Source organism: Chamaea fasciata, unplaced genomic scaffold (genome assembly GCF_029207755.1).
Source record: "Chamaea fasciata isolate MVZ Bird 193981 ecotype frontalis unplaced genomic scaffold, bChaFas1.0.hap1 SCAF_7, whole genome shotgun sequence".
Classification (NCBI taxonomy): Eukaryota; Metazoa; Chordata; class Aves; order Passeriformes; family Sylviidae; genus Chamaea; species Chamaea fasciata.
In genome coordinates, this window is record NW_027094092.1 from 24438137 (window position 1) to 24459952 (window position 21816).

At 37.7% G+C, this 21816-nt stretch overlaps 1 protein-coding gene across 11 annotated transcripts in view; it reads left to right on the forward strand.

The window, feature by feature from the left end:
- Positions 1-21816, forward strand: part of PHF21A (PHD finger protein 21A) — a 130671-nt gene that overhangs the window by 92643 nt on the left and 16212 nt on the right. For 7 of the 11 annotated variants that reach the window (XR_010721893.1, XM_066188025.1, XM_066188030.1 and 4 more), the window contains 8 exons: positions 6677-6877; positions 10561-10815; positions 12609-12695; positions 14965-15261; positions 16983-17081; positions 18162-18213; positions 19031-19110; positions 19556-19616. Coding sequence is in view for 10 of the 11 variants with exons in the window: in XM_066188025.1 (XP_066044122.1) it covers positions 6677-6877; positions 10561-10815; positions 12609-12695; positions 14965-15261; positions 16983-17081; positions 18162-18213; positions 19031-19110; positions 19556-19616 (1132 nt within the window). In the remaining variant the exon portion in view is untranslated. The remainder of the gene's footprint in view (positions 1-6676; positions 6878-10560; positions 10816-12608; positions 12696-14964; positions 15262-16982; positions 17082-18161; positions 18214-19030; positions 19111-19555; positions 19617-21816) is intronic. The other 4 variants (XM_066188026.1, XM_066188032.1, XM_066188028.1 and 1 more) reach the window with 2 other exon arrangements.

Genomic DNA, 21816 nt, shown 5'->3' on the forward strand with positions numbered 1-21816 from the left:
GAATTTAAAAAAAATTAATTTAATTTCATTCCTTTATTTCATTATTCCTTAATTACATTCAAAGTACTGCACTTAACTCCTTTTCCTGTTCTGTTTTGCCTGTTGTCACACATTTAATTCCCCATCCATTAATTGCTTCATTGTTTAATTATTGTTGCTGTTCTTGCAAATTTCTTTCTGTTAACATACGTGCTGGGGTAAGAAGCTGGATAGTACACTTAGTTAATATGTAAGCTGCAGGAAAACATTGTATGTGTGCTGCCTCTACTAGTTCATTCTCTGTACTCTGTGCAAGAGTAAATACTCTAAAACAAGAAGACAGTGATGCATAAGGCATTTCACGGTACAGCATACCCTTCCAAAAATTAATTGGTCTTGTGGTGCAGCAAATGGTAAAAGACACAGTATTGAAAATAAAGCAATCAAGAAGTCACATAAAGCAGAATAGCACAACAGCTATTTTTGACAATTTTAATTTATAATTCTAGCTATGTCTTTAAATTTAAAAAAAAGCATTCTCCCCTGTTAAGATTGAAGAAATGAACATTATTTTCAGAACTGTCATAATCCACTTCTGAATGATTTCTTGCACCTTTAAGTGGTGTTTCTCTTATCATGAAGGAAATATTCAGCATCTCTTTCAAAATATGTATGTTCATGTCTGAACTGTGTGTTTATTTCAGAATCACACCTGTAGGAATTGTTTTAAAATATAATTGTGATAAGTCTACCAGCATTTTTAATGACAAAAATACTTTTCACATCATGCCAACACTATCTAATAATATTTATCAGACATAACATTAAAGTAGTTTATTATGGAATTAAGTTTTATGTAAATTCCATTTTACACAAGGTATTGGATGCCATAGCCAGAAATTTCATTAAAGATATTATGACTGCAAAGCAAACTCATGAGTTTGGGGGCTACCAAAACTAAGTGGTTCATCTCTAGTGCTCATCAGTATTTTAAGTGTAAGTTCATTCCACAGGACCATCATGGCAGAGGGAGGGGAAGCATTCAGTTGCTCTCACATGCTCTGCAACCCCTTTTAGACATGGAGAAGTCCTTGTGACTTTGTGCTGCTTTTAGCTGTGTTTTCTGTGAGCTGAAAGCAGCCTGTCTCTTTGGGACACTTAACTGGAGCGTTGGCAATGCAGCCATTGATTGGGTAAGGTTAGATACCTATGTATTTTAACTAAAGCTTTAAAAAAATACAGAGTTTTCAGTTCTAAAAAGAAATGGTGCACATTTCAGTAATGATGCACAGTAAGGCATTTGAGTATGAGGTGGAAGTGGGCTCCCAGGCCCGCTGCTACATTTCCGATCAGCATTCAGGCGCCTCTGCTTCAGGGGGAGCCTTTTCTGACTGAAAGGTATAGGTGCCATTTTGATCACCTTTGAGAAGCAGGAAATTGTATCACTCTTTTTTTTCTGGAAATAAAATTCTTTCTAATTTAGTTGGTTTAGATTTAGTTGATGAAAAGATCTGGCTGTAAGTGAAGCATAGCCACAAGTGCAAAATTCCATAAAAGTACAGGATAACCACAGAAATAGCTTTAAAATATTTCTATAGTTCTTAGATCATTCTTTCAATGGAATTTAATTCAAGCTGGTTTGTATAAAAGGGTTTTTTTCATTACTGGTGTAGATTCTGCGTCATCAGTTTGTATAATTGGATTTCATTGTTTTAAATTTTAGATACCATCTTAAAGCAGTAGATGGGTTTACAATTACTCTCCTTGCTTGTAATCTTTTCATTCCCAAATTCCATTCCCAAAATGCACCCTCTTTGCAGGTTAAAGACTAATTGTACCAGATCTCCAAAATCTTTTTGCTTCTTTCTGCCATGAAAGTTCAGGTATCTTTCTCTTTGGGTAGTAGCAGGGGATAGGACTGACAAAGAGAGAAGGGAGGCTGGAAAGGAGGATTGCAGAGTAGTGAAATTCCCTCCATCCTCCCCACATATAAGTTGCAGCATACTTGAAATCAGTACTTCCTCTTAATCATTTCACTTGCAGCAGTAGGCAGCTTTTATATCCCAGAGAACATCTTGGTCATTGGAGGGCACAGGTAACAGAGGATCCGTAATAGGTGACTTCCTGAGATTGGGAGAGCAGGAAAGCGTCTCACTGGCAGGCAGCTGAGCACTTCAAACCACATGAGCTTTGGATTTGTGATATGAAATGTATGCATTGCTAGGTTATTTAGTATGCTAGTTTACTCTCCCATTTTAAAAATATCTTTATATTTTCATTTTTATTGATTTTTGAAGTTTAAAAGCAGAGCTTTCTTTAGATATGGATGCTTTTTTGAACGAAACGTTTCTTTTCACATTTCCTGAAAGATGAGGAAAATGTGTCATCAAATACAGCCAGGGATCTAGTATTTAAAGGAGAGATGTACTCAGAGAACTATTTTTTGCTTGATTGACTGATTAAAATGGAAGTAATGCTTAGCTAATACAGATATAAACCTTAAACTGTACTTTTAGGTTTGCTCCAAGTACTTTGTGTATCCTGTAACAACATATTCATGATAGTTCTTATGTGAGCACAGAGATGTCTTCTGGCACAGATACATGATCAAGAAGATCTATTTTCCGCTAAATCAAACCAAAATAATCTTCCAAGGCTGTCTTAGGATCTGGCCTGTGGCATGAATGAGAAAGTGGTATAGCAAAATGTCACAATATTGATTGCAATTATTAACTTTAAGGAAGGGTCATATAAGATGTCTTGGGCTCTGAACTCAGTGGTGTGAACGGTTCCTGATGCGATTAGCGATAAAGATGTCAAGACAGCAAGAGCTCTGAGATGATGTAGTGTGCTTACGGGGCACTGTTTGACAAATGGGTTTGGAAGTAGTCTGACAGTAACCATTGCATAGGGCTGGCACTTCCTTTTCGGGTAGAACACAGTTCAGAAGAAAGAGTGGGATTATTCTCTCACATCGTGGAGGTAAAGAGAGGATTGGCATTCAGTTTTGCGGAAGGTTCAGTAAACTTCAAAGACAAATGCTTTCAATACATTCATACTGTGACAGGAAAAGAAACTGTTCTAGGAATATGAGGAGAACTAGAGCTTTAAGACATGCAGAAAACTTATGTTGTATGCATGATGATGTGTTTTTGATTGAGTTAATCTCAATTTAAAATGTTGAAGGTGTAAGTAAGAATTAAATATTCTTAAATAGAAGTGGGAAGGAAAAATGGCAATTATTACATTTAAAGAATTCGTACTATTTCTTAAGAATTCTGTGGTACTTTTCGAACACCTGAATCTGACTGGCATTCAGTCTCTAAGACCTGCAGCTAGGACTTGATATCCGCCTTGGCAAATCTCAGTCATTCAGACCATACTTTCTGCAGCACAAACTGTCTTTAAAATTGATTAAGAACAGTCAAATAACTGAGGAACGATTTTAAAACACAGTGTTAATGAAGTCTGACAGTAAACAAGAGTTTCTTTCTTAGCACCCTTCCGTTTAATTCCCTGCCGAAGGAGGAGGTTGCTGCAGACAGACACGTGCTGGGCGCTTGTGTGGCTGCAGGGCAGCACTTCCAGCAGGATGCCGGGGGAGCCGTGCGCTGCGTGCCGAGTCAGACCAGCGGCGTGGGCTGAGCCCTGCAGAGGGGGACGCAGAGGGTAGCGCTGAAAATGGGAGGTCTGCTCTGAGTTCCTGCGTGGGTGCAACCCTGAGAGACTCGTCTGGTTTTGCTAATTCAGCTATGGATTTTGAAATATGTTGTTCAGAGTGTCTCTCTTGATAATTACAAACAAACAGATAATCCCAACAGTCTTGCAGATCGTAAAATGATTTCTGTAGTTTCAGTGTGGTATTTTTGCTGACAGTTGGTAGAAGCAGCTTATTAAACTGCGTAAGCAATTGGCATGCAGTGCAAACTTCAGTTTTACTCTCTGAATCTTAAAAGCATTAGATGTTTCTTCCAATTTAATATCTGCATAATGGATATGGATGGCAAGATATGCTGCTGCCAGGCAGCTCTCAGCAGCTTCCAACAGGCTAGCATAGACTTCCAGAGCAACGGCATTTTTCCACTCACGTTATCCATCTTGTGCCAAATGTGCTGAGCCTCAGTTTTTGCACAAGGCACTAATGCAAATTGGGCTTTGGTCCTGTTTTACCCCATCTCTGCAGGCCATGGTTCAGGCTCGGGGGTGGAACAGGCAGTGTGTGAATGCCATGTGACTCACCTCACTCCTGCTCCCTTTCTCTCCTCGCTGGCTCTTGTCCTGCTGTAGCAGTATGGCAGAAGAGTCCTCAGCCTGCCTCTCCCCCTCTTTCTTTTTTTTTTTTTTTTTTTTTTTTTAATCCTTTCACTAATGTTCTTCCCATTGTAAAGACCAAGATGGAAATTCATTCTTGGGCCATTGCTGCTAGTTCCTTTCAGTCAGGGAATCAGTAGAAGAGCATCGTTATCCCTGAATTTCATACTGGCAGCTGTGGAAGACAAAAACTCCCTTCCTGTTCATGCTGGGTATGGTAATTGTTTAGCATCCTGTTCAGTGTATGTGCAGTCCATTTTTTGGCAGGTATTCTGCAAGTATGTTGCATTATTTCCTCTCCCGCTTTGCTGCCTTCTCCTCTCCTCCCCCTTGGGTTACTCTCTGGAAATGTGTTTTCAGCTCTTGTATCTGCTTGCTGACGCCGCACTTTGATTTGCATGTTAACATGGTTGATCTTTTCAGAAAGCAATTTTAAATGATTGTTCAGTTATTACGTATACGAGCAGGCTGATAGACACAGGACATTTAAAACCACGTGAAATATCAGAATTAGGGAAATGACTTCTACACTTCTATTATTTTTTTCTTGTTTCAGATGGGAACAAACAATTTACAGCTTTTAGGCTTTGATAGCTTTTAGCACTTCACTGGATGCAGAGTAAAATAGCTCCTTCAGGCTGCTGTCCTTTACCAACTCCCTGAATTTTCAGCCAGGTTGGGCCTATATTTCTCTTGTCAGAAGTGGATGGGCATCTGCCCATGCCAGGGCTGTGGATTTTGTAGAAGCCACGCAGTCCTTTTTCTCTGCCTTCAAGTTGCTGAATTCAGTCTTTTGCTAAAAGGTCAATTGTGTGAGCTCACACATTTCAACATTATGAAACAGGGATGTGGAGTTTGTTGCTGGTGGTTTTTATTTGGCTTTTTAAAGTTCCAGTTTTCAAATCTGCCAATTTGGGAACATGCCCTTTTTGTTATCTTCTACTGGGCTAGAGGTACACACTCATTGTGTGAGGCATTGTGGCCTTTTAGCTCATCATAAGCAAGATTTTTAAAATCATAAGTCTACTGTATATCTACAAAATGAAAAAAAAATCTTTTGCTAGCTCAGAATTTCATAACCATGTGTCAATGAAATTTGAGGAAAAATATTCTTCCAGTTGTAGTAAATAGCTGGATTTTCTGGTTTGTGTTTTTTTTTCCATCTCTATGTTTAATACTGTCTGCATACTAATGCTTCAAAACAAAACAAAAAAATCAAAGCATTTGATATTGTCAAAATGGTTGTGTTATTTTTAACTTTCTTTTTCATGTAAGTGCAACTTCTTGGGGTAACCCACTGTCAGCACCTGGCTCTGGTAGAGTTTTCCTGACCATTCCTATTTCCACCAGAGCTTCCTTGGTTCAGCCTGTCCCATGCCTGTTGACTTCACTGTCCTCTTCCAAAGACAGCCTTGTGGGACTATGCATATACTCTTGATCAAGGGGGCTTAGGTATATAGCTAAATCTTTTTAAAGCTGCCCAAATTTGGGGGTGGTTAGAGTGTGGGTAAAAATGTCCATTTTTGGTCATGCCTGAAGAAGGTAAAAGAAGTCTCACAGCGTTTTCACTGTTGTCCACACTAAAATATAATATGAACATAAATTGTGAGCCCGTATTATCCATGCAGATGACATGTATCTTATGCTGCAAGTCACCTGGTCTGTTCTTAAATCCGGTTACTGTCTAAAGATGCACAATGGCCATCAGGAGAAGAAACTTCTTTTTAAAATAATTTCAAACTTTTATGGCAGCTAAAATGTAATAGGAAGCCCCTAAGCTGGAAGAAATAGATGTGTGCCATTTTCTTCCCTGTAGGGAGGAAAATGTAAGTGTTGGTAGCCGTCTGATTCTTTTTCAGGTGGCAATAATATTGAACAGAAGGACCATCATCCATGCCCTTCCTGATCCCCACTTTGCACTCAAATTGGCTGTCTCTCACTCAGTTTCAATGCCCCTTTACAAAATGACATGCCTATTGCCTTGAAGTCAGCTGGGAGGCTTCAACACAAAGTTCTGTTTTGTCAGTGTTTAGGAGTGGTGCATGTTTGAAGGAGTCAAAGCGTGTGGAGTCATGTAAATATAGGTTACTGAGGTCTTGCAGTGGTTTGTGAATAGGCTGAATTTCGGTCTGTGGGTTTCTACAAGAACAGTGAGGTCACCTTGCTGGGCTGTAATACTCCTTCGTGGCCAATTTTACACTGTGCCTATTAGATAACACCAATGCAAATTTGCAAATTGCAAAAAAAAAAAAAGAAATCCCATTAAGCTTCTGAGCAGTTCCTTATTTACACTAAATAAATGTATCTTTCGGGGTTACTATTTTCTCTAGTATGTGTAGCTAAATAACTGTCATCATTTCTGTTTATGATTTTGTTTATCTGCTAGAAAAGAGTGGTGGAACAGCTTCGAAAGAATTTGATAGTCAAGCAGGAACAGCCAGACAGTAAATTTCAAATACAGCCATTGGCACAGTCAGAAAACAAACTACAGACACCACAGCCACAACCACTACAACAGCTACAGCAACATCACCATCAACAGCAGCAACAGTCCACGGCACCCTCTCCAAACGTGATAGGATCACAGGTAAAAAAGCTACAATTATTTTTCTTATTAAATGTGAAGCTCACTGAAAATTAAAAAAAGGAAAAGTGCAGAGAGAAAACTGCAAACTTTCACTTATGCCCGCTAGTGTGCCAATATGAATTTCTTCTTCTATGCATATGCAGATATGGGTCTTTTGGGGTTTTTTGTCAGAACTCTCCAATCTGAGTTTACAAAACTATGTACTGTTTAAAAGTTGAATCATAACCCCAACAGAAAAGAAGGGTGGCAGTATCACCTTTCTTAAAAATAAGTGAAAGTTTAGCAAATGACCATGTCTTTTCCCTAGATGCATGAGTGAACCTGACCATACCTACCTAGTAGGTCTCAAGAAACAGTAAATACTTCATACACCCTGTATGAGGTGTATGATTAAAATCCTTTATTTTTAAATGACTAACAAAATGCCCTCTACAAATGCGAACAAAATGCAAGAAAACAGTTCCTTCTTCGTTCTGCTTGGTTCTTTTTAAACAGATGTAAGTCATACCAAATAATACTTACCTGAATTTTTAAGGATTTGTCTAAAAGTATACAGTGTTAATTGCAGAGTTCAAGTTTTAGAAAATAGGGTCTTTATTGGGAAGGTGAACTGAATTTCAGTACAGTATAGGATTAGAGACATAATCCCAGAACTCAACAGAGAAAGTGGTTTGCCTAAGGGGGAATTTCAAGTTTCTCCTGTTCAGATACTTGAATTCACAAAAGTGTGCTAATAAAACAGCTAGAAAATGCAGGGAGATGTGTTGTAAAAGGAAGTGTATATGAAGTCTTTTCTTTGCTGTTGATGCAGTCTTAGGAGCTCATGATTACCTGGATAGGCAGATGGCAGGATTCACCCATGAAGTTTGCTTTATGCACATTGCAGTGAATCACACCCACAGCTTTGACCAGTTGTGATTCTCATCTTTCCTTTTTCTGAAAGCAGAGAAGAGAGAAATGTTTGGGCTGTTAGTTCTCTTGTTAACTCAGCAAGCTGGTTTGGATGTGCTCTAAAATGCATTTGTGAAGCTTAGCTAATTGTATTTTCGATAAAAGTATATTGAAGAAATTAAGCAAACCTAACTAAGGAAAATGCATTTTGAGCAGCAACCTCAATATCAAAGCTAAAATAGAACAAAGATGCAAATATTACTGTCCCCCAAAGTATTTATAGACAAACAATGGATCACTGTTGTATCAGTGATCTCTGTTTCTCAGTCAGGAAACATGAGAGCAAACACAGTTTCATGTGTTTCTCAGTATTCCACACTTTGCATTCATTCATTAACTTCCAGGTCATTTCCTGGGCTGTTAAAATTGAGGTTTTGTTCAAAGTTAAAGAGCCCTCTAGCGAAACAGTCAAAAAACTGCTACACTCTTCTGGCTACCATTGGTACAGTATTATTTGGAAAGTAGTTACTAATTGGAAGGCAGGTTGTCCTGTCCCTTGGATAAATAAGCTAGCTTTTATCCTTAACACTTTTCTGGTTTTATTTGTGTTAGTAAAATACTGAAGTATCCTCACTTGTTTCTGAACATTTTGCATCTAAAGTTGTGCCTCTGTTATTCTGTCGCTCAATCTCTTTCTGCAAAGAAAAGTCAAATATTTTGTCTTTCTGTGAAGTTTGTTCATGCCTGCTTTTGTAAATAACACATTTTTCAAGGCTGTGTCTGTACAGAGAATGCTGTCAGTGATTGTTTTCAAAGCAGTCAAATTTAGGAATCAAGGTATATATACCATAATTAACAGTAACATTTTATTATACATAATATGTCCAGTGAGATAGTCTTTTAAAATTTTCATAAGTAACAAGCCTGCTAAAAGGTCATATTATTGCAATATTAAGTGCAATAATGCAAACTTTCTATAAATGCCACTTCAGTATGAATTAATGCATTGACTACTTTTTAGAATAAACTATCTAATTAATGCTCAGCAAAGTAACAGGGATATTCAAGCTCTGTGATCTTCTGACTGAAACTGTACTCTGAGTACTTGCAGAGTTAATAGAACACTTTGGAAGAGTCACAGGCTTGTATTACGTGATTGATTATACCTTTCTTTAAAACGTTTATGGTTGAATGTAATGCTTGTGAAAATGATATCACGTTACATCTCTTTGGAAAAGCTTGAATAATGTTACTCATTATGGGAATGCAGCCTCATGCTTTGGGGAAGGTGCAGCAGAGGTCGATAGGCTTGTTAGATCTCAGATAAAAAGTTAAGAAAATTGTGTTGCAACAACGAAAATTTAATTATGTCTGGATTTTTCATACATATATAAAACTGAAGCATAAATTATCCTTTGATTTGGCATTATACAGTGAATTTTTTCACACTTATGCATAATTAACAGTTAGGGGACATAGTTTAATTATTATGAAATTAGAGGTGTGAAGGTAAACTGTTTTTGTTTAAGGGAACAGTATTGGTGAAAATACTGAAGAATTCAACTGGAAATGTTGTATTAGAAAAAATAGAAAGGTCTTGTATGATTAAAGTCAAGTAGTCTAAATCAGGCATGTTCAGAACACAAAGACTGCCTGACTGCTGGTTTCCCATTTTTTCCTCTGTTGAACATAGAGCTGACATCAGGAGGGAATGGTGGTTATTTAGTACTAAGAGCGTTTGATCATTCCACTAAAGCTTTGAAGATGCAGTGCCGCTGGTGCAATGGATTTTTTACACCAAAGTGTGAAGAAATAAGATCGTGTGCCATTCTGTCAAGTGTCACTTGTCATGAGTTTTCTGTTTGCATTATGTTCTGGTTTTATATGGAGACTCTCCCCTTGTTGCTTTTTGAATGAGATTTGTAGTGTCCATTTGCCTTAGCATCTTGAAAGACAGTACATTTTAAAATGAAGCTGTGAAATGATAGGTGCTTCAACTTTGGAATTTTGGGCATGATGTACTGAGGCATTCCAGATAAATGCTGATGTTGCATGATTCAAAACCACTCTTTTTGAAACAGGCCAAGAGTAATCATGGTGTCAAATACATACTCCAAAAGTAGCCCATCCCACAGAAGTTAAACTTAATTGCCTGCAACTGGGCAGACTAACAGCCAGCTCTTAAAACTTCGGGACAGCCCTACTGATAGTCTTAGGAAAGAAAGTTCCGTGCAAGGTAACTATGTATCGCTAAAGCTGAGACTTTTTGGGATGCCCAAAATAAAAATATATATTTTTGTTTTTAAAGAAATCAACTTACATATGGTTTTCTCCTCTTCCTCTGATTGTGAGGATCACTGTAACTATAGTTTCCATTTAAAAACAGGAGTTTTACTAGGTGAGGAGCTAGTTTGCTGCTATGTTCCATAAACATCCACCTTATATGTTTGATATTGACAGTGCATGTTTGGAAGTAATATGAAACTAAAAGATCCAAAATGCATATGCCACTGCTAACACTTGATTGTAATTTTCTCAGGAATTTGTTTTGATTCAATCTACAATGCTGCAGGTGATTAAAACAGACCAAACAGGTGCCTTGAATGAGAATGCGTTCTAGCTATCCGATTTTTCAGAGGTGTAAGATAATGTGCTTGTCTGAACAGCAGGGTAGATAGGCTCAGAGCTGCCTTTTCTTTCTCATGCTGTCTATTGTTTCTGACTAACCAACCCACGTCCTGTCTGATACGGAGTGTCTCTGTCTCTTACAGTGTATTTTCTGTTTCCCTTAGAAAACTGTAACTACAGCTTCTATGATCACCACTAAGACACTACCTCTCGTCTTGAAAGCAGCAACTGCGACCATGCCTGCCTCTGTTGTGGGTCAGAGACCTACCATTGCCATGGTTACTGCTATCAACAACAATCAGAAAGCAGTCCTCAGCACTGATGCGCAGAATGCACCAGTCAACCTCCAGACAACAAATAAGGTCACTGGGCCAGGAGCTGAGGCAGTCCAAATAGTGACAAAAAACACAGTAACTTTGGTAAGCGTTTCATGTGTTTGCCCTGCAGATAAGTGTGGGTTTGGTTAACAAGAAGGCCATTGGAAAAAAAGTAAACAGTCAGGGTTTCTCATGGAAAGGAGGATAGGAAGGACGTGGTGTGAGTTTCACTAGCTGACATTGCTAAAGAGATTGTCTATAAGAAAAACATCTTCTCTCCATGTGGGTTGTTATTACTGTTTTGCTTTATAGAATTAAATCAGTGCTGTCATCACCTCTGTGTAAGCTTTCCCCTATTAGTAACTGTAAATCATGGGGCAGTACTGATTGTTTTGCCCTTACTGAATCTGTATGGCTGTGTTCTGCAGAATTCCTACTCTTTCTTAGGCAAAGGAGATGTCAGACTTTGTTTATTTGATCATTTTGGGTCTTATGGTTTTTTGAGCCAATCTCTTGTTCCCTTTGCATGATAAAGTCTCTGGTGTTAGAGGCATCCTTAAAGTTTGCCCGCTACCATGTCTTCACTCAGCGCATTTTCAAACGCATAAACAGATGCTGCTTCTTTAAAAACATGTGTTTTAGAAATACAAATTTTGTGCTTTGGCTACATCACACAGTCTTTTCCAGAACAGTTAGCCACCTAGAAATAAAAGAACCAGTGTTTCAGAATTGGATTATATAGGCTTCTTGGTCTGGAAACCAGGCATTATGTAACAACATGACAGCGAAATTTTACTTCTGAAGTAAAGACTATGACTTTATTAAACATAAATCCAACTTATCTATATTTATTAAAATACAGTTTAATGCAGATGGAAGTAATTTTGCTTCCTAATGAGGCATGTGTTTGTGATCAGAATAGAGAAGACTATTTGAGTGGAGCTTTTTCTACTGTTCTCTTTTCTTGTGTCATCCCTTGTACCACTGTCATCTGGTCTTTGCGTCTGTGCTTCATTTCCTTGCTGAAAAACTTTGGTTTGAGGAGGTAATTCTGTTTTGATAGTAGTCCATGATTTATGGTTCTCTAGCAAATTTCATCAAAAAATCAGAATATTTTCCTGAGTACTAATTAATCAGTACAAGACCTTTTTGAAGAAAATTGCAATCTTATGTGGGTGGACAGAAGTATAGGAGAGTATAAAATAACATTGACATTAATTTCAGAGAATCTCCCCAGGTACTCACGGTAGCTGGTAGTGCTATTCAGTGGTTAATCATGTGGCAGCTCCATGCAGCTGATTTCAGTTACACTTTCAGGGAAGTACTTAAGTTTCCTTAAAATCAGATCTTAATTGTTTCAAATGAATAGCCTACTTCTGAAAATTTCAAGTTGTGTGTTTAGAGCCCCTCATAGTGTCATTAATATTGCTAAAAGGGTTGTAACTTCCAGATCTTTACTATTTTCATAAGGTATTCTCTCATCTGTGTGTCATTCACTATGAGAAGACCATAGTTCATATAGCTGGACATCAAAGTGTTACTATTTTCTGTCTGTTGTAATGTCATTTTTTAATGATTAAAACAAATAAGAGTTATTATTATTAAATGAAATGGTTTTAAATTTTAGAATTTTAGATTGCAGAGCACAGTAGTTAGTTCAGTTGAACTAAAAGGAAATATGCCTGCAATTTATGAAGCAAGGTGTGTAGGATCTAGAAAGTAAGGTTTCGTTCTGTCTTTAATACATTTCTAATGAGGAACCTCTTGCTATGAAAAATTATTTACAGAGTGAAAACCGAGGACATCAGGTCTGAAAGTACATTCAGGATGTTGATTTTGGTGAAAAACTTCAAAGCTAAATTTTCCTCTTACCTCGCTTTCTCATGTTCTTCCAGCAGGTTCAGGCTACTCCTCAGCCCATAAAAGTGCCGCAGTTCATCCCTCCTCCCAGACTTACTCCTCGTCCAAATTTTCTTCCACAGGTGAGTATACAGAGAGCAAACAATAGAAGGAGGAACTTAATTGTAGCATAGATAGAAACGACTTTTGATGAATATTGTGTATTGTTTATTGCCGATGTGCTGGAGCAGACAATTCATCCTCAACAGGTTTGCAGATGATAACAAATTTGAGGGTGCAGTCAGTGTTCTTCAGGGCAGTGCTGACATCCAGACAGCCCTAGACTGGATAAAGGAAAAGGCTAGCAGGAATTTTTTGAGCCTCAGCATGAAAAAAGGCAAAATCTTGTATCTGGAATGGACAAACCCCCTGGAGGGGGTACAGTCTGGGGACTGACTGGCTGAGGAGCTGCATGGCTTAAAAGGTCTTGGTTGACAGTTGCTAAATGAGTGGTGTTCCCTAACAGCAAAGAAACCTACCAGCATATTGACCTGTACCAACAGGATTACAGCCAGTAGATTCAGGGAAGAGATTATCCACCTTTCCTTAGCAATCATAAAACTGAGTCAAATAAACACCCTGCAATTTTTGAATCCCTGTTTGATAAATTTGAATGGAGCATGGGAAGAGAGGCCACTAAGATAGCTTGGGCGGGGGGGGGGGGGAGGGCAGGGGGCAGGAATATATGACCTGTAAAGAGAGGCTGAGGAATCTGGGCTTTTCAAATTTGGAGAAGAGGCTTTGGAGGCACCCTAACAGCAGAGTTACTTCCAGTATCAGCAAGGAAATAAACAAGAAGCTGGAGTCAAATATGCTTGGCAGGACAATTAGAGGCCATGTTTATAAATTGAAACAGGGAAGTTTTAGACTGCATATAAATAAGCACCTTCTCTCCTTGAGGACAGTTAGGAGCAGAAGAGGCTTGCCAGACGTGTGAAAGCTGCATCCTTGAAATTTTACAAGACTTACCTGGACAAAGCCTTGAGCTACCCAATCTGCATTTAGTGATGGCCCTGCTCTGAGCAGGAAGTCAAATTAGTGACCTCCTCAGTACCTTCCAGCCTGTATAAGTTTGTGGTTATGAAATTTGCATATGATGATTACATATGATCTTGTTTGCAATAAATGAAGTGAACCCATGGGATAGGTGTCATCAAAATCAAAGCATCACCCAAGGCCTTAAATTGCTCCAATTGTTGCTTGCTGCTTATGAGCAAAAAAAAAGAAAAAAAATGTGATGTCTAGATTATTCCCAAGTATTTTTGTATTGCAAGGAAGAGTGACCTCTGTTTTCAGCTGAGTAGTAAAACTTGTAGTTTACTTTTTTTTTCATGATTTGGAGAGGACACAGATTGCTTCTTTATGTTAAAAAAATATCTTAGATGAACTATGTGATTTGTATGAAAAATGTGCTGCTGTGAATAAAAGTCTAAATCTTTTGCAAAGTGAGAAAGGAAAGTAAAGGCTGGTATCCAATTAAGATTTGGGTATGGTGAGATCGGTTGGAATGTGACCTAGCTTTCATGGTAAAATGCTTTATGGAGTATTACAGGTGGATAGGACAATAGGAAACAAATAAGGAAAGAAAAGCTTTATTTTTAAAGTAATGTGTTCTACTTCTGTACTCTGTAATGATATTTTAAGTCTATTATTAAGTACAAACTTAACAGTAACAAGAAATAAGCAAGTATTGGTGATGGAGTTTTGGAAGATTCTTGTGGCTCTTTTCTTTCTTGTGAAAGAAGATAAATGATTCCATTTACCTGTACCTTCAGCACTTTCAGTTAGGGATTAATATATAATCGTGTCAATTCTTTTGCTTATCAAGATTGGGTGTGCAGGTATTTAAATAATATATAGAGTTGACAGATAACAGTTATTTGCTGAAAAAACCAATTATTTGTTTCAGGGTACAGTCAACTGTTAATAACTTCTTGGAGGTTCATTACAAAGCCCTGAAACACTTTTAACATGAGCGCTTCAGCTGTGCCTGTAAATACCACATGGATTTTTTGGCTTGTAAAACCAAGATGTTAATTTAGATACAGATAAGGCATTTGGCAATAAACATTCTGTATATGTGTCTGTGCATCCAAATACCATTTCAGGGACAGTGACTATATATGCAAATGTTATGGATGGGTTTTATGTAAGTAGGCTTGAAAATGTGGTGCTTTTTTCTCTTAACATACTTAGGACAGTATGCTAAAAATTACGTTATCTAAAAAAAATCAAGGAGCCTCCTGCAGATTATACAGGGTGAATTGAAAGATTTAGTAAAAAGTTGATCTGAAACACTGATACACTAGTCTTTTATTTTTTTTTTCTCTTTTTCTAATCTTATTTTTGTAGGTTCGACCTAAACCAGTTGCCCAAAATAACATTCCTATTGCCCCTGCACCTCCTCCAATGCTTGCAGCTCCTCAGCTTATTCAGAGGCCTGTGATGTTGACAACAAAGTTCACACCCACCTCTTTACCCAACTCTCAGAACTCCATACATCCAGTTCGTGTAGTTAACGGGCAGACAGCAACCATAGCCAAAACTTTCCCTATGGCACAGCTCACCAGCATCGTGATAGCAGCACCGGGTACCAGGCTCGCTGGACCTCAGACTGTACAGATCAGCAAACCAAACATTGAAAAACAGGTACAGATAAAGTGTCTACTAATGCAGGGTACTGGGTTTATTGCTTTACTCTGCAGGTTTGGAGAGCACGACAACCAGGGAGGAGTTTTCGGTGGATACTGGAGATACTCATGTTCCAATGGCAGTACACGTTACAGAACGACTTGTAACTCTTGGGGTTAGAAGTTACCATTTCTTTTCATATGGGCCATTGGCACATTTTTCTCCTGCTTCAATGTTTTTATGCTCCCTCTACTGTTTAAACATCTGTAGTTCATAAACAGGCTACATTGCAGAGTTTGACTAGTATCTTGAAGAACAAGCACAAGCTGAAATCCAGCTTCATACCAAGCCCTTTTGTTTTTCAAAGGGTGGTTATGTGAAAGGCAAAAATTGCGGAAAATTGTAGGGATATTTAATAGGATAAATGTAGCCATTTCTTCTATGATCCCTTGATCTTGCAATCTTGTGATTGGAGGCAAAACAGTCTCGCTCAGCTTCTGAAGTCTGGTAGTTCCCTGTGTCTAAATTGGATTAAATGAGTGGAAATGAGACCTTCAGAAGCAGAGAATTCTGTATGTTTAGTTTGAAAGTCTCTCTCCAGAAAAGACTTCTGTAAAATAAAAATTACATAAGTCAGTGTGGATTGTAACTGAGAGTCCTTGCCAGTCTATTCAAGTAGAGCAATATTCTGATTCACTTTTAACTCTTTTGTATACTCTATGTTAGTAATAGTGTAACGTTGTGTACTATACTGCATAATACATAATATATACGTAATTTATATAGATAATAGTAGTATGTATGTCACTTATAACTCTTTCCTAGATTAATGTGCCTTGAAGTTACCTTCTTTCTGCTTTTGAAATACTTATGGAGTCTATGAAAATCATGTGTATGAAAGATGTGCTCATGCTCAGTTCTGCTTGTGAAGTCTCAAGAGTAGGTTCTTGCATACCTCAGGGCTGTTCCACAGGTTATTCCACAATGTCTGCCCTTTCCATGTGATTTGAAGTTGTACTTCTACAATGTTTGACTTTTGATGCCTGTTCCTTTTGATGTCAGCAATATTCATTTGCTCTTTGAATAATTACTGGCAACTACCAAAAAACATAGAAGAATGGTGGTGGTTCAATAACACTTGAATTTTTCTGTATAGTTTCTCCATATCATAAAGGGGAAAAGTTTGTCTTTCTGTAGCTTACCTTACTCAGTTTATAGCCTCAACGTCCATGCTATAGGCTGAGGAATGTCATGCATAAGATTTATGACTTGAGAAAAGATAAAAGCTTCAGAAACATCTGAGATTGAGGGGTTCAGAGAGACAGTTTTTGAGCTATTCACAATTCTGTAAAATACGAAGACTGAGGAGTACAAAATGTATGTGCTATGCAGAATGATTTCTAAGTGGAAGTCTTGATAGGAGGAGTTTTCTTGAAGTGACTGTTATTCCAGTAGGTTATGGTGGTTTCTGTAACAAAATAACTCTTAAAATCACTGTTACATCTTGTGTGGCTCTGTGGGGTAATGGATTGGTGACAAGATTGTTTTGTTCTTTGTTAAATGAAAATACCTTGTTTAACATTCCTCTCACATCAGATTTCTCAATTAAGTCTTTGTTAGTACACTGCCAGCTTTAAACATTTTTTCTCCTGTACCTGTGAAAGTATTTGTTTTGCTTTAATAGTCAAAGTAAAAAAAAAGTCATTGTTATCACTGAGAGAAACACTGTTTTCTTTCAGACTATTAAACCACATGTGGAAACAGAAGAGAAGCAAACAGAAAGTCGTACAGTTACTCCACCTGCTGCACCGAAGCCAAAACGAGAAGAAAATCCACAGGTATCTGAACACACCCAGAGCTTTCTTTTAAGGAAAAAAAAAAAAAAAGGACACTGTTCTTCAGAAAATGTTTTTCCCTCTGTTCCCTCAAGACTTCTTAACTTTAACATTCCATACGTTCCTGTTGGACAGCAGTAGTTGATAAGGCTACAGAATAAAAAATCTAAATAGATATAGTGCATTGCATTTTCCATTTCTGGAATGCATTGACTTCTAAGTCTTTCGTAAGTTAGAAGATTGTCATTTCTCTGTGATACTTCCTTCAAAGAGGGGTTTTAGATTATGGAGTTGATTTCCATTCCTTTGAGGTTTTGCACTCTGGAGTTATTCTCAAAGCTGAAGAAATGTCTTTGTTTTACTTTATAAAATATTTCTATTCTGGTGAGCAGGAAGGAAAGAGTCACATATATTCACATTCTGCTTGTGTTTTAGTCCAGTTTAGTTCAGGGTTGAAAGAGAGGATGGAATGACTATTTCTTAAAGTCTTTCTGCCATGAAGAGCGTTGGAACTGATGACCGCTAAATGCTCTGCTACATTTGTTTCTGTAGATGGATTCAAATTGACTGTTGTGTGAGCTCTAACTGTTGTCAGTCAGACAACAGAATTCTGATTTTTACATTTCCTGCATTAAAATTAGAATCCTCTAAGAAACCCATAGCCCTTAGCAAATTGCAAATCTATGCTATAGTTGGCTCCTTGTAGTTCACAATAGATGGAGAATGATCTTAAACTAGCAATATTTTTCTGGCAATTGAGCTGGGTTGGTATTTTCTAATAGTCAGTTTAGTGCTGGAATGGAAGTAAAGAAACTGCTCTCTTGTTCCCGGCTCTGGCAACTCTGTGATCATGAGCAGTGGGCATTTCCCAATATCTCAGTCTAGGTTCCCATCTAGAAAATGGGACTCTTGTCTATCCTTTTTCAAGAAGTTTGACATACATGAATGAAAAGTGATTTAGAGGAGCAAGGTATCGCTAAAATTTTTTTTGGTGCTTAGTTACTGGTCAGCTCCCTTTAAAGGGCTTAAATGACTCATCCTAACAGTTGTACTTTTCATGATCTTTTTTCTCCTCCCTCACAGAAACTTGCCTTCATGGTGTCTCTGGGACTAGTTACTCACGACCACCTGGAAGGTAGGAAAAATGTCTTAGGTTGGTTGTTCAGCTCCTGATTTCATTGTCATTCTGAATTGAAAGTAGGATTCCAGAATATTATTAAATGCAGTATTTTCTTGTACAATAGTACCTTTGGGATGTCTGTACTCTTGGTCTAACTTAGTTTGTTGTGCATGTGTTTTTGTTCTCCTTATGACATTGAAACAAAGCAGTTATTTATACAGCAGAGAGTAGAGATTGGGAAGAAAAAGTGTATGCTCTGATGGTACAAAAGAAATCTGTGGCAATACTAATGCCTTCTGGACAACCCCTCTATCTGCAAAGATGCACCTTGGATAATTTTTCTGTAAACTATGTCTATATTTTTCATTTATTACTTGATTGCATGGGACTGTAATTTGTAATGAACGAGTTAGTGGATTATAATTTGATGTATAACTTAAACTTTTAATCCTATACATTGAAAGACAGCCTATCATTTCAATTGCCTACATATTTCTGTGCTGTATTTCTAAATATCAGCAAGGTTACCAGAGGCTTTTTTTTAGATCCCAGTTATACTGACCGTGACTTTGAAGTGTCTTAGTCACAGATTACTTGGTGGGAAGAAGGCAATGATTTCATTAGCTGCTTGAGCACTGTATTTGTATTCCTTGTCAGCTGTTAGTTTTCAAACCTTTGGAAGTTAAAAGTATAACACAGTTGCCTGTATCAGGCATGACTGGTGTTCTGTAGAAATCTTTACAGCTCTTCTCACATGCAAACTGAATTCTGAGGACTTTATATAAATTTCTGAGATCCATTGTTTCCTAACCTGAATACTTTGTTTTACCAGAAATCCAAAGTAAGCGACAAGAGAGGAAAAGAAGAACAACAGCAAATCCAGTGTACAGTGGAGCCGTTTTTGAGCCTGAGGTATTAATTTTTTGCTGGGGGAAGCTGGTATTTTCATTCTGATCTTGAGTGTCTTTCTAACAGCTTGCTACCTTCTAAGCTTTCTCAGTTCTAACTAAAAAGGCAAGCTATCATTTATAGTTCAAAAGGCCATTGCAATGACATCACCCTCAGATTTTTAAATAGTAAATACATTGGAGTGTTCTTCTAGTACTTACATCTTTTTCTGCCTTCCGCTTTATAAAGCTGGCATCAAATGGCAATGTGTGTTGGTCTGCTTGCGTATCAGCCTGAAGCAGTTCAGATGTCAGAAGCAGTGTAAAAAAGCTTGCCTTTCTGAAGGTGTGCTTCAGAAACACAAAAGCCAGTAATCTCACTCAGTATTTACTGTGCTGTTCCTCAGCTACTGCATATAGTTATTGCCAGAAATGTTCCCCAACAGAAATTGTTCCATTCTTCCCTGCAGCGCAAGAAGAGTACAGTGACATACCTGAACAGCACAATGCATCCTGGGACACGTAAAAGAGGTGAGGTATACCCAGACCTGTCTCCCTGCCCAGTGCTTGTTCCTCCACATTGCATTTGTAGTCCTCTTGTGAATTTGAAGAGCAAAACAAGAAGGACTCTACAGTACTTCATTTGTCCAGTAAACTTCCCTGGTAGGCAAAGACCATGACTTCTAGGGATTAGCATAGCAAGATCTTTTAGGCAGCTCAATGTTTCATTTCAGTTTCACTGTAAAGAGAAAAAAAAAAAAAAAAAAAAAAAAAAAAAAAAAAAAAAAAAACCCAAACAAAACCCACCCCACTTGCTAGATATTCAGTAGAAATGTGAGATGTTTGAATATCCTTTAGTGGTATGAAGCTGCTGTTAAGAGCCCCTTGTTAATGACTAGATTGTATTGTTACTGTCAAGAAGAAAGTGGTTATGGCAAAAGCATCTGTGCCCTGAATAGGAGAGGAAACTTAGTGTGACAAAAGCCTTGTTCCCCTCTGGGAATAAGGATGGGTCTTTCAAAAGAGCTTACCTTGAGTGAGAAAAGCTGTCATGCTTGTACTAAGCACTTTAACTGCAACCAGAGTGCCACTTGTCCTAAAATGAGAGTTGATCTATCATATCGGCATACAGTGTTATTCAGAAGAAATCCTTCTGTAGAACAGGTAAAATTTTAAGACTAAGATTATGGTGAAACAGGTGAAAAAGAACAGTATGGGAGAGAATGTAATGCCGTTATTTGTACATGGCAGCGACCATAATACCTACCTTAATTTTACCTGATTTTTGATGATTTTCTCCAGTCCTTAAAGACTCATAACACTTTCTCTATTCCTAAGTTTTCTGTCTAAAAAAAAGTAATCAATCAGATTGAAAAAAATCGAACCAGTCTCTCACCTAGCACTGACCAGTTCCATTATCTTTTGGGGGTTTTGGCTGCAAGATGAAATATTAATTTGCCATATTCTCTTCTTGATCTGTGTTTTCAGTCCAGCAGAATGTGGCAAAGCTGACACTTCTGCAGTTATGCTGTTCTTAAATAAAAGATATGTCTCTACTGCTATCTCTTAATAAATTAAATGTATTTTTAAAAATTATATTATGTAGATTTTATATAGTGAGTTTTTGCATTTACTCTGTGGATAAGTAAATGTTCCTTCTTCTAGTAATGATTTCTTAATTTAATTTTAGACCTTATAGTGAACAATTACTGTATCAATGAAAATGATTGCATGCATTTGTACTTGATACTCCTTAGCCTGTTTTTGTAACTCACTATTATACTTTCTGGTTTTTTCCTCATACCCTATTGTGAGCCTTTACATTGTATCAGCACCAAATTAGTCGCACGTGTTTTCAATTGACAAAAGATTTGGAAGTATACATTTGTTTTGTAATTTAATACAGCAATATATTGAGTGAAAAGCTTTTGTAAGCATTTGCCCTTGAGAGCTTTAGTTTAATTATAGATGGTGCTGAGCATGTCAGAAATTTCACCCCTGGACATCACTAGCAGAAATCCATTTCCAAGGACATACTTAGTTCTGGAACATATCCAGACCTTAAATGCAAGGTTTAGCATGTTAATAGGTATAGACTGACAATCTGTAAACATAAGATCTGGGGAATTATTCCTAGATCCTAACTCCTTTATGTTTACACATCCATAAATTACCCTGGAGAAGGAAGGCAGAACTGGTGGTTGCATACTGGGTTTTTTGCTGTCTTGCTTTGCATTCATAATTTTATAAGAATTGTTATGAAGACATTTTGCACATCTGCTAGTCAAAAGGAGTATCTAGGAATTGTGCATAATCAAACATACTTGGCTGAGAAAGTCTAAGAAAGAACACAGAATTTGGAGGGGGTTACAGTGGACCAGTGATAGGTTAAAACTGATCGTAGTTATGGGTCAGAAAACAAGACCTGTTCTTAGGTAGCCTAATTTTAAAAATGTACCAGTAGGGTAGAAAGTGCTGATCTGTGAATTAACAGGTTTAAAAAATGGGGAAGAAAAGTAGGAGAGTGGTGAGTGTTGGCCTCTGATAAAGGACTTAACCTTTGTGCAGATTTATGCTTGCACTTAAAAAGATAGGGAGGTGTGGGATAACAGCAGAAAGGTTTTAATAGTAGTTATTGTAGCTTCTGTGGAGCTTTGATGCCAACATTTTTCCCCTAAAAACTGAATAGCCTCATTTTTAGGAGTAGCAACTGTCCCCATGCTGCTTTTGT